This window comes from Sinocyclocheilus anshuiensis, unplaced genomic scaffold (genome assembly GCF_001515605.1).
Source record: "Sinocyclocheilus anshuiensis isolate Anshui unplaced genomic scaffold, SAMN03320099.WGS_v1.1 scaffold306, whole genome shotgun sequence".
NCBI lineage: Eukaryota > Metazoa > Chordata > Actinopteri > Cypriniformes > Cyprinidae > Sinocyclocheilus > Sinocyclocheilus anshuiensis.
In genome coordinates, this window is record NW_015544175.1 from 1330736 (window position 1) to 1344173 (window position 13438).

Consider the following 13438-nt stretch of genomic DNA (forward strand, 5'->3'; position numbering starts at 1 on the left):
GAAATTGAAAAAAAAAAAAAAAAAAAAAACCTTGTTGCTGACAAAACTCAAACTTCTTAGGACTAAACTAGACTTGATATGTTTGCAATATTTCCCTAGGCACTTTCCAAGTTTCGACATTTTACTAAAAATTTTGTTGCATGTTTTGTCGTAGTCTCTTTGTCGCAGCTCTGGATAAACCCTAAAGCATTGATCCCAGGATAACAATGGAAGTGTAAAAACACATTAGGGTCTTGCAAAGGTACAGAGAGATTTTACAGCAACAAATTGACTGAAAGTGAGAATGAGAATGAGAAAAAGGCAGATGGCATTTGTAGAATGTATCAAAATAGTTTTTAGCAGAACAATGTCGAACCCTCAGGATATAACTAGGGCTGCACGATAAATCGCATGCGATATTTAATGCGCATCTTGTCAGTAAAGCCAGTTCTGTAAACAGCAGTAAATCTCCACGTGCGTGTGCTTTCACATGGAGCAGCATTTACTACACAGAGCCGTTGTTCACTGACAAGCTGCGCAAAATATGATCGTGGTTTTGCGCAGCTTGTCAGTGAACAACGGCTCTGTGTAGTAAATGCTGCTCCATGTGAAAACACACACACGTGATGGAGATTTACCGCTGATTACAGAACCGGCTTTACTGACAAGATGCGCATTAAATATCGCATGCAATTTATCGTGCAGTCCTAGATATAACTGACGCCAAATTTCGCATATCACATTATTTTTAGCGTAAATTTGTTATTTTGTTGCCCCACAAGAGAAATCAAGTGCTAGAAAAACATCAACCCTTTGCACAAACGCTAACACTTCATCTACAGTCCAAAGACTGCAGAAATGTATATTTAATATCAAAATATGCGGATGAGTGACAGGCCTCTCAGTCTCCAAGACATCTAAAGGCAGCAGGGATATAATAAGGAACGCTGAGAGGTTTTGAGGGTTCACACTTTGAAGGCAGAAAGACACACGCTGTGCTAATAATGAGCTAATCAGGGGCTTACTGACAACTGTGCACACATGTGCTAATTGTGTGTATGGCTTTTGTGACTGCAGTGCCAGAACAAGTTTTGAAGTTGAGGGGCCAGTTCAAATGACATGCTTTGGAACCACTTTGTACGAAGTGTCTTTAATTACTATGTACTAACATTTAAACTAACCATTTGATACAATGCTCTTATTGTGAACATGAAAGTTTTACATTGTACTTATATATTTAAAATACCTGCATGTAATTGCGTCCGTAATTTCTGCATTTCTACATCTATACTTGCACTCCTGACACAACCCCTACTCCTTAACCCATGGTGAAACCTAAACATACCATAAAACCAGTCCCAAACATTACCTGTATCCCACCCCAAAAGCAGCAAAAGTGTTGGGCCATACAGCATGAAGACACCAAGTATTTTTTTGCTCACATTTTTTTTAATCATTTTAAATAATAATAATAAAAAGAAACGTAAATTAAAATATAAAAATGTAAATAAAATTAAACAAAAAAATATGCACAACCATTTAAAAGTATGAGGTCAGTAAGATATTTTTATGTTTTTGAAAAAAAAAAAAAAAAGATTCTTATTTGGCTGCATCTACTTGAAGTTGTGAAATATTACAATTTAAAATATCTGTTTCTGTTTTGATATATTTAAAAATGTAATTTATTACTGTGAGGCAAAGATTTTTTTAGCAGCCATTATTTCTGTCTTCAGTGTCACATGATCCTTCAGAAATCATTCTAACATGCTGATTTGGTGCTTAAGAAATATTTCTTATAAATATTAGTTGAAAATGGTTGTGTGGAAATTGTAGAAGTGCTTTGTGACGAGTGGGGGCGGGGCCGAGAGCCGTGGGAACGGAGCGAGGCCGGTGGAGTAGGGATATGCCGGTATCAAATTTTCATGTTGCGATTAATTGCTAATGCTTTTATTACGGTATACGGTATTATCACGGTATTGAAATTTAGTTTTAAAACCGTGGGAACGGAGCGAGGCCGGTGGAGTAAATGCTAAAGCACGACACCTGCGCCACTCACCGGTCTCGAGTCCCACGGAGGAGCTCCGGAAGTATAAAAGGAGGAGTGACGACAGTGTTGGACGAGAGAGGACCAGGCCTGGATTTTATTTTGTGTTTTGGTTCTGTTTGTGCGTGACAGTCGTCCGCGGGGGGCTGTCGCTCATTATCAATTACTCCACCGGCCTCGCTCCGTTCCCACGGCTCTCGGCCCCGCCCCCACTCGTCACATGCTTTTTTTCAGGATTGGTTGATAAATAGATGATTATTTGATGAAATCTTTTGTAAAAATGACAATAAAAAAAATATATAATTTGATCAATTTAATGCATCCTTGCAATTTCTTGCAAATGAAAAAAAAAATTTACAGACCCCAAACATTTAAATAGTAGTGTAGAAAATTACCATCACAATTTTGAGTGAAAGACTGAATCAAAAAATGTGTTCCCAGTTGTGTGAGCTCACCCATATCCTCTCTCTGGTAGACATTCAAGTATATCGTAGCAGAGTGCAAGCTGGTCATCTCTCTCACAGCTGTAGATACACTCTAATGCCACGGACATAAGCTGATCTGAATCTCCAATGACTTTTGGATGACACTGCAAGTAAAAAAAAACAAAAACCACATAATAATTGGTAATGTGTAAATTACTGGCAAAACCTAGTAAAGAACCGCCCTATATAGCAATTATGAGGATCATTGGCTTTTTAGAATGTCTTTATGATGCTCAAAAATGCTGTATAGGGAGGTTTTGAAACAACCAACTTGTATGCCTATTTAACAGAACATAGCTTTGTATATACTGTGTATGACCTTCATATGGTGTTAATATTCAGCCATTTGATCGCATCTCCTCTCAGACAATAGTAACTCACGCACAGATGCACACACAAGCACACTAAAAATCATGTTAGTGTGGATTAGATTGGATTTTATTTCACACAACATTGAATGTGCAAGGCTGATTCACAGACACACACAAACACAAAAAGAAACACAAACATACATACACAATCTCATACACCTGATTTCTCTCCAACTGCTTTTATTCATTTCCTGTGAGGGAAATTGATGCCTCAGATGTGTAAGCAGGTCATAAATTTGTATCATGGCCTTGTGAGACAGCATGTGTGTGTGTGTGTGTGTGTGTGTTTGTCTGAAGGTCTTTTGTGGCTTTGGACTCAGAACTGGAATGGCATCCCTCTTTTATTAGTGTATCTGTGTGTGTGTGTGTGTGTGTGTGTGTGTGTGTGTGAGAGAGAGACATATCATTCAAATTACTTACATTTATTAATTTAGTAGCTGCTTTTATCCAAAGTTACTCATTAATGAGGAAAAGCACATGCAATTTATCATGATGGAGCAACAACTTTAGTAGTGCCACACTACTGAACTTTTAAATCAGTAATTCAGATCAGTACACAATATTGTGACTTGTGTACTTGTTCTGTTATGCTTGTGAGGTTCAAATTTCTGAAAGTGTCTTCACTGCTCAATACATGGGCCAAAAATGTCTTAAATAAAATAAAGTGTCCAAAATGTGTCTATTAGGAATAGGAAGCATTTATGATTATTGTATCACGGTCATGGATTATGGTATGGCCTCAGGACATGTCTCATAAGAGCATGTGTACAAGTTTGTGAGTTGATTTACTGGCCAAATTTATGAGATAATTTAACAAAAACTCTGGGGAAATCTAGGAACACCCACAATTCGAAAATAATAATAGATGATAAAAAATATACTTTATAATAAAAAATAAAAAATTATATATAATAACATTTATAATACATTTAAATTAAATATTATATATAAAATTATAAAAAACTGGGTAATTGCATACAACAAGTAAATAAATAAATACATTTATTTATTGTATAATATATTCATAAAAACTTTAGTTAGTTAGTTCATTTTAGTTAAACTTTAGTTGAATGTTTATAAAACTGCCTTTGTTTGGACAGTCAAGTACGTGTAAGTGGTTTGGCTTACATCTGGCTTGGAGTGCTGGAACATTTTGAGTGGGAGTGTAAGATCATCTTTGGCGAGGGTGACCAGATATTCTCTGAGCAGAGCAGAGGCAGAGCCCACCCGCTGTCCCTCACAGCGGTGCAGAAACGGGACCATCCACTGGAATGAATTCCTCACATATCGATCCTCACTGGACTAAAACAGAAAGCAATCATGAAATCGGTAAATGACAGCGTCTTCTGTTCACTTACAATATTTTAGGCAGGAACACAATACAGAAGTTGTAAAGGAACAGGTCATGTCGTTCCAAACCCACATGATTTTCTTTCATTAATAAACACAAAACGAGTAGTTCTGAAGAATGTACTGGTTTCTGTTTTTCCAATTTCAATAAATAAGACAGGAGTATCAAAAAGCTTCAAAAAGTGTCCTTTTGCATGAAGAAATCATTCAGATCCTTTCTGAAGTGGTTTTTATCTCCTTTTATGTTCCACAGAACAACACGAGCGTGAGTAAAAGCTGACAGAATGTTCATTACTGATTGAATTAAGTGTTCCCTCAGAAAACATTAAAAGTATCACTAGTAAACAGATGCTAAGACGGCGATTCATCCACTCACAGCATTTCTCCTTAAACGAGCAAATGAGTATTAAATCATTTTTAATGAAAGCATTAAATCCAAACAAGCCCGCTGGATGTGCTTATTGCAGTCGTAATGAGACCACCCCTGTAAACACAAATCTACATACACTCTCACAGAATCTCTCATTGTCTCTAGTGCTCCTCAATGGAAAGAGCTGCTTAAATATACAGTTTGTATGACTGCTGAGCTGCGAAACGGGTGATATGAGGTGTTTACAGTGCAGCTATTGACACTTCAGACAAGAATAAAACATTATACTATGTCAGTACTACATATAGTCTGCAGTGATAAATGTGAACATAATAATACAAGTGAAGGAGGCTGTAGACAGCAAAACAAAGAGAGCACAGCCTCAAAACATACATTTTTCATGAGAAGGCGGAGCTTGTCAATGTCCCTGAGCTGCTGCAGCTCCTTTAGTGTGAGACTCAGGTCACATGACGTCTCGTACACCAGTGTCTCCATGGTAACCAGGTCGTCGCACAGCACCTCCAGCCCAGGAATGTTCTGCTCTTTTCCCAAACGCACCAGAGACAGGGCACAATCAACCTGTGTGGACCAATCAAAAGCATAAGCAATCTAATAGAGATGCACAACATAAATATGAGTGAAGTAAAAAATTAATTAATACAAATTAATATTTTCTTAAATATTTGTATTAATATTTTGAATCAGTTTTTATTTTATAATTTTTCATTTTTAAAGACTTTGTCAATTTGAGTGGTTTTAGTTTTTTTATGTCTATATTGTTTTTATTCATTTATTATTTTCATTTTCATTTTTGTAATTTTATTACATCAAATTAAACTAAATTAAAATTAGAAAATGTTTTGCATTTAATTTCAAGTAACAAATATATTTTTTGTGATTTTAATTTTAGTTTCAGTTCAAATGGCTAGCATCATTCTACTTTCATTTTATTTTTTTGACATTTTACTTCATTTTTATAAATAAACTAATCATGAGGAAAAAATTAGCCATTAAAAAGATCTTTCACCATCATTTAATGATGAACACACTGCTGGCGTCTTTGAAAAAACACAGAAATCCATTAAAAGAGTGGGTAAAATCTTTTAGTGAAAATCTATGAAAACTGTCAGATCACATCAAACAGAGATGCAAAAATATAAAAGACTGACAAATAAAAGAAAGTATGTTTGTTTGTTTATGATTTAACGCCATGCGAGCTACCTCGGCTATATTCATGTCGAGAACGAGGTTAGTTAAATTAAGTTTTTTAATTTGACCTTAGATAAAAATTGTAAAACTAAATCTGGCCTTACTTCATTAAAAATCTTTCCATAAAAGTCAACAGAAAAATAATGAGTTCTGACAGACTTTAAACTATTACTATCCATCAAAATATGCGTCAAAGATATTGACATTCTGGCATAAAGAACATAAAGGAGGATCTTCACCCACCAACAGAAAACTATGGGTTAGTCTGGAATGAATAAAAGAAAGAATGCTACAAGTAAAAATCCCCTAACAGATGCGTAAAAAGTAGAACCAGTCGATGAAATCCAAAGCGCCTCAGCAGCCCATCAATACAGTTCAAATCATGAGCTGACGATTGGCATTCCTCTACCAGTTGACAGGCAGAGCATGGAGCCAATCAATAGTGGATGCCTGCATAGAGGAAATGATTGCTGCTGTTTTCTCACCTGGTAGGAACCGAAACCCTTGACATTGATTAAGTTAACAAGTTAACAAGAGCCAAACACCTCCGGAGCAATGCTGCCTTCACAACTACATGATACAGCACTCCTATTATGAGCAATGCTGCTTAACAGAACACTAAATCAGGATTACAACCAGTACGTGTATTTGCCTTACAAACAAATTATTGCAAACAGCACACATTTGTTTATGCACACCTGGCTTTGGTTGAACAAAGTATTGATCTCTACATGCACAAACGTCCACCAAACAGGCAGGCAGAGCTCAGATGAACAGATCTCACACCCTTTTATTACACTAGATTTCTTTTTTTTTTTTTTTTTTCAATCTGCTCCCAGGCGCCGCCCGTCCTCCTTCCCTCACTTCACATGTCAAGCTCTCTCAGAGCAGCCCTTTCTCCTTGCTTTAACCTCTGTCCTGACAGAGTGATGTCTCTTCTGCTCTGCAGCACTTCCTGAAACAAGGCTATGTCTACAGTTGAGTGATAGCAGTTGTCATAATGGTCACATTCAGTGAGGACAAAAGTTTGAGACTAGTCAAACAGCTAAATTCAAATTCTTGTCCTAAAAAAGAAAATTATGGACATACAGGCCGAAGACCAAAAATGTTTCCTTTAAATAAGACTTTATTTGGAACAACTAAAGTTCTTCAGGTGGGATTACTGCCAAAACATCTAGGCTCCAATGACTTTCAAACTTAGAAAATATTATTTAAAATATTGCTCAATAGATGGCTTTTGTAAAATATAAGCACATAATACAGTAGAAAGTGCTTATGAACACATAGCAAAGGACAAGCTGTCATTAAAGCAAAAGAGAACAAAAACTAAGATATTATGAAATGCATGTTCACTTTTCAATTTAACTGCACTCAAAATCGTATGCTTAAAATACACTGATAAAAATTATTCTGTGGTGAAGTAAATACTATGGAAAAATAAATGTAATTTCTACATTAATTTAGTTGAGGCCAGAATAAAAAAAAAATTGTAAATTTTTTATCAGTACTCAAATCAAGCTTGTAGAAATTAAAGTTTGAACTTATAAGTATATTTTACTTGGAATTGTTTGTTATGCTTACAAATGGTGTTTTACTGTTTTTGAGTTGTATTTACACTATTTTATGGTGGCTTTTGCTATTAGGTTTAGTATCTTGCCGTTTTGTGACATCTGGGGTTCATTTTCTACTCAAAATGACCCATTCATACACAAACACTAGCCACAGATTGTTACTGTCATTGTATATTGTGTACCAAGTATTGAGGTCTCTGTGTTCAGTTAGGTATTAACTATATTGTGTAGACATACTATCTTAAAAAGTGTAACAAGCTGTCTACTGCCTTGTTTACTTAGATGTTTCCAAGTAAACCTTATGCTTTAATAGTATGGCTTTTTTCAGTGCTACATTGTTGAGAGTATAGTTTACAAACAATGATTGAGTAAAATGTACTTGAGTATTGCAGAGTAAACTTCAAATGATTAAGTAGAAATTACTCAAACTCTAACTTGCCAAGTTAAATTTACTTATTTTTACATAACTTAATTCTATACTTAAATTTACTTTAAAATGTGTGCGCAAAAACTTGCACAAGAAAGATTAAGTACATTTTACTTTTTGTTTTTTGTATAATTTATAATGACAAAAAAAAAAGTACTAAATCAGAAGAATGCAAATTAAAAACATATTAAATCGGGGTCTCACACTTTTGGACCCCACTGTAATTGCAGCTTTTAGTAAAATAAAAAGCATTTGCCAAATTGTGGAAAATCAGGTTTTTTTAGAGTTTCTTTTAGAGCTGTTCTTTTAGAGATATGTATCTTTAAAAAGCATTCAAGTAAGAAAGAAAGAAAGAAAAGGAAGGCTGGAATAAAAGTACGAAGGAAGAAAAGCAAGCAAGAAAGACAGACAGAAAAAGACAGACAAAAGAAAAAGACAGAAGGAAGAAAAGAACAGACAGAGGGGTTCAGAAGCTCAGTCTGGTCTAATAATGGTTCAGATATCTCTCCATTAGGAGCGCCCAGAGTGGACAGATACAGTGTTATCTAGTGCCACATTTGATCCACAACATTAACAGCCCTCTGGGACAGCAGTAACTGTCACTCTGGAAGGAAGCAAATCTTCTGTGAGTCAGATGTGCATCTGTATGTGTATCTGAGGAGGTTGTTTGTTTTTCAGCCGGGTAAGGTGTCAGTCAAGCAAAAGTGCAAAAGAAAACGGTGTGCTTTGATACGTGTTTGATTGTCAGCATCTGTCAGCATGTGCACTTGTGTACCTGGTGGGAATTGCTCTCTATGTCCTGTGCCCTGGTCAGGTACCATTCAGTCAGCAGTGTGATGGAGGGTTTAGCGCTACGAAACCTCTCTAGTTCTGGTTGCTCCTCAAACAAGAAGTGACAGTCATCCACTGGGTTGGGCTCCACCACTCCTCTAAAGAAAAGAACACACACAGTCATCAGTGATAAACAGAGATTTCAACCACCACAAGCACCAATGTGATCTTACCTGCACTCAGGAACTTCACACCAGTCCAGATCTCTGTGTCGGCTCTCCTCCCAAGGAACGAAAGCCAAATTACCCTTCTTATCCACCCTAGGAAGAAAGAAAGAAAGAAAGAAAGAAAGAAAGAAAGAAAGACCATAAGAACAAAAAAAATTAACCAACAACAGATTGTTATCAGTAACTAAGAAAGGTTTATGCAATCAATAATGAAGCACAAAGATGAAAAATACTTGATCAAAATAGAAAATTCTGGACACTAACCACAATTAATGGTGACTTTTTGAAGACAACTGAAATATCAAGCCACTAACTAACCAACCAACCAACAAACAACCTAACTAAAAAAAAAAACATTTTTTTTTTTGGTGATTTTCCGAGGACAATGGAAACTTCAATAGATCAAAACAAGCCACTAACGAATTAAGTAAAATTATCGGTGTCCTTTCAAAGACAACTGAAAGAAGAAGCCCATAACTAAGTAATCAACCAACAAACTAACTGATCAACAAACAAACAACCTAACAAACCAATTAACCACAACTTTGGTGTCTTTTCAAAGAAAACTGAAACTTAAGTAGATCAAAAATAAGCCACTAACTAAAATTACCAATGTCCTTTCAAAGACAACTGAAACAGAAAGCCACTAACTAACTAACCAACCAACAAACAATAGAACAAAAGAAGCCACTAACTAACTAAAATTATTGGTGTCCTTTCAAAAACAATTAAAACACTAAGCTAATAACTAATGCACAAATAACCTAACTTACTAACCACAATTTGAGTAAATTTTTTGGTGTCAAAAAACAAATGAAACTAACCAACAAACTAAGCAACCAACCACAATTCTTGGTGTCCTTTTAAAGGCACTTAAAAATGTTAAAGCCTGTTGAGGACCAACTCTAAAGTAGTTCTATACTAAAATAAATTTCACAAGAACACTCTCAAACTAAAATGTCAGAAATAACAAGCTGATTCAGAAGTTACACTGAAAAAAAAACACATTTTAGAGATGACAAAGTGCTTTAGTCATCAGAGTTAATGTATCTGGCTCCACTGAGCCCCTTCTTAAGCTGAGCGACCTCCGTTAGTGGGCTGAAAACATACTGGAAATGGACAGTGATTTGGAGACGAAAATGGAACAAATAACAACCTAAAAATGCTAACAACTGGATATAATTTGTAAAGCTGGAAACACAACCAAAGAGACAAAAAGAAAAAACTAGGCTGTCATATTCTCTGAACAAAATGGTGATTAGTATTTGGCAATGCAAAAATGTGGTGGTAAACTTGCAGTACTTTCCTTCATATCATGACCGAAAAGCACAATTTTGTTCCTCACACAGACAGTATGCACACACACTCCTTCCCAAATGAGACAACTGTTTTTATAGACAAAAGCAAGGTCATGCATGTGCGCACAATAAATTACTACCTTCCAAACACAACTCGTAAGCCTAACATTCAGACCAATAAGAATCCCAGCTATACAACTAATAAGACTTTTACACATAGTCCAGTTCAACAGGGTAGGGTTGCACCAGCCATTCGTAAGTTCATACTTAAATTAGAACGTTAAGTCCACACTAGAGGCTTAGTAACTACTAGCTAGTTTGTAACTAAATCTGTACACTATTTGGTTGCACCAGTTGTTCGTAAGGCAGGACGTAGCAAGTAGTTCGTAAACTTTCCGTAAAGTAGTGTGTAGTCGCATAATATGACGTTTACCCTAAATCATCCAATAGAAAATTTCAAATACGCGAGCAGAACTTGTTTAAATGCTATGAATTTTAATTTATCCTTAATTTTAACTTCTTTTGCCTCACGTATACTAACGGTAAAAATATAAACAAGTTTCCATTAAAAACGATACATTAATAACATTAGTCTATACAGTATGTAAGCTATTTTTATATGTAAATAACATTCAGAAACTGTAATTGAAATAAATAAGGATCAATAAATACTGAAAGAAAAAAAAACTAAGAAATGCCATTTATATATTATTTCATCTGACATGCGCAACAGAAGCACACAGAGGCGCACTGTAGATGGGGTGTTGAAGACGAGCTAAAAAAGAAACAAAGTACGTTTATTCACATATTGTTCTCTCTCTTAATATGTACGTGAGTGTAAATGTCAGCAGCATCATATATGCCTAAAGGATTGAAGGTTATTGCTGAGCATATTGATGCAGTTCACTCAGTCTGCTATTTTATTCCAAACGTTACTCCTGACCAGACGCTTCGGGAAATATTTAGATTATACGTAGAGTTACACTTCAACTACGTGTAATGGTGCAACGAAAAAATATTTAGTAGTGCGTAAGTTGTAACTTCGTGCCCATTTACGTCAAAACTAGGCTAAGTTGTAACTTATGTACAGCTGGTGCAACCGGCCCCTGATCCTGATCTGAGGCCTAAAACAAAACAAAACTAATAAAATACTTGAACAAATCACGAAAAATTTGTGACCAGTGGGCCAAAAACTGAAAATCAAAATGCGAATTTTTAATTACTGTGAAATGTCAAATTTGTTTAGTTTAATACATTTGTTCAATAAATATTATAATATTCTAATCTTAATAGGATTATATTCAATTAACTAGAATGTTAAATTCTATCACTACTTTACATATACACAAATCTAACCCTAAAGTCTAAAAGAAAACTTAATTTGGCTGTTTTTTTCCAGCAGAGACGGCAGATGGCGAGAGACTACTGGTACGGCGAGAGTCCTGCAGCAGCGCTGTTAGCGCTCACAGGCTGGGGAGAGTAGGAAACCGGCCTCCAGCTGCTGAGCTGTGATGGATGTTCACTGCAGAAGCGACTGACCTCCATAAAAAGAATGGGCGGAAGGAGGGTGACCGAATCCAATACACTAAATCTATTCTGTCACCCCCATTACTGGAACATTAGGGGTGTTGCAAATGCCCTTACTCTGTGTGTCTCTCTCTTAACACACACAAACCTGTCCACTAAATCAGTGCACTCCCATACACACATACAACAAAGCGTTTAACCACCTACCTAACAAAAAACATTGCTAGATTGCAATATGTACAAAACAGAGCAGCACAAGCTCTTAGCAAGTTCTCATCTCAGTGTAAACGCAGGTATAGAAGCTATTGCCTGTTTCCTCTGTTTCGATACTTTTCGTGTATATATTTCAAGCGAGCAATTACATCAGTCTTTCATGTCTGAGTTCTGAGGGTGTCAAAAGAGACAGCACAATTTTAGAGTGTGTCATCGGCGAACAAGATATGTGCGAAATCCCTAAGGACGTCTTAACCGACGCCACAAAAGCGTTCACCATATTAGCACTTTCAAATCTGTAAAATCTAATTTCTTCTAGCTCAACTATGAGGTGAAATGGAAATTAAGGCTAAACTGAAGTCTATTTTTAAGATGGCTCTCAAAACATGCTGTTGAAAGTAATTATGACAAATCATTCATGCAATACTACAGATGTTACATACAGATGTCTGCCACACATGATAAATTGCTCATGAAATACACATCAAGCTTAACGGAGTTTCTAAATTAAACCGCTTTTTCCCCATTTCGGAGAACGAACAAATGGCACTGAAAGCAGTGGGGCAGCACAAAAATAAAAGTGTCGGGATGAACTTGCTGGTAACCTAGGTGGTTGCTGGTAACAGAGAGGTCAGTGATTCAATCTCAGCGACTGTCTTGGGATATCTGATGTTTGACATTTAAGACGTCTGAGCTCAAGATGTGTCCGCTCTTAAATATAATGGCTCAGTTACACATTGTACTAGACTCACATATCTGAGGTCTTTCGGAGGGAGAAAGCTCAGATATGTCTGTCCTGAAGATGTAGGCTAGTCCCTGACTTTAATCACCTCCTCACTTCAGGATATTGCTATAAATCTTTCATTCTGAAGGAGCTGAAAACGGAAAACTCAACCAGGAAAAATTCTGTCTGTCAATATATGAAACATACTGGAAATGCAAACAAGAAACTGGAGTTAAATAAGCAATAATACATAATAAATCAATTTTCCCCACACTTTATGGACTTGAAATTGTTTTTGTTGCTGAACTGCAGTATTATACTGGTGTTTACGTTTATGTTGCAAGAACTGACAGTATTTCACTTGTATGTCACATTTAATGATAATTCAATTAAACAAAGCATGCACATTGCTTTTATTAAATGCCCCATCTAGGCTTGATTTATTATTAACTTACCCAAAAGAGGGTCTTTCATCATCGTTTACTGATAAATGGGGGGCTTGTGTATGTCAGTTCAATTAATTATTTTATTTTAGTACACTATACATAATACAGAAAATTAAAACATCAAGCTGAATAAATGTTAATGTTAAACTTAGAATTAAAAATTAACTACAAAAAACATTTAATCACACATTTGATGTATTAACTTTGTCATAGTCATACGCATTACCGTTCAAAGGTTGCTGTTTTTTTATTTTAAATGAACACTTTTATTCAGCAAGGATGTGTTAAATTGATCAAAGGTTAGTCCTTTTTAAAGGGGTCATATGATGCTTTTTTAAAGATCATTATTTTGTGCATTTGGTGTAACAGAATATGTTGACATGCTTTAATGTTAAAAAAACACATTATTTTTCAAATACTGTACAT

General features: G+C 35.7%; 1 protein-coding gene across 1 annotated transcript in view; it reads right to left on the reverse strand.

Annotated features, from left to right (window-relative positions):
* nbas (NBAS subunit of NRZ tethering complex) overlaps nucleotides 1-13438 on the reverse strand; it is a 158103-nt gene that overhangs the window by 115330 nt on the left and 29335 nt on the right. Inside the window, exons 22-26 of the mRNA XM_016496323.1 lie at nucleotides 8811-8897; nucleotides 8582-8735; nucleotides 4993-5178; nucleotides 4008-4181; nucleotides 2479-2612 (exon numbers count right to left, since the gene is read on the reverse strand). Of these exons, the coding sequence (XP_016351809.1) occupies nucleotides 2479-2612; nucleotides 4008-4181; nucleotides 4993-5178; nucleotides 8582-8735; nucleotides 8811-8897 (735 nt within the window). The remainder of the gene's footprint in view (nucleotides 1-2478; nucleotides 2613-4007; nucleotides 4182-4992; nucleotides 5179-8581; nucleotides 8736-8810; nucleotides 8898-13438) is intronic.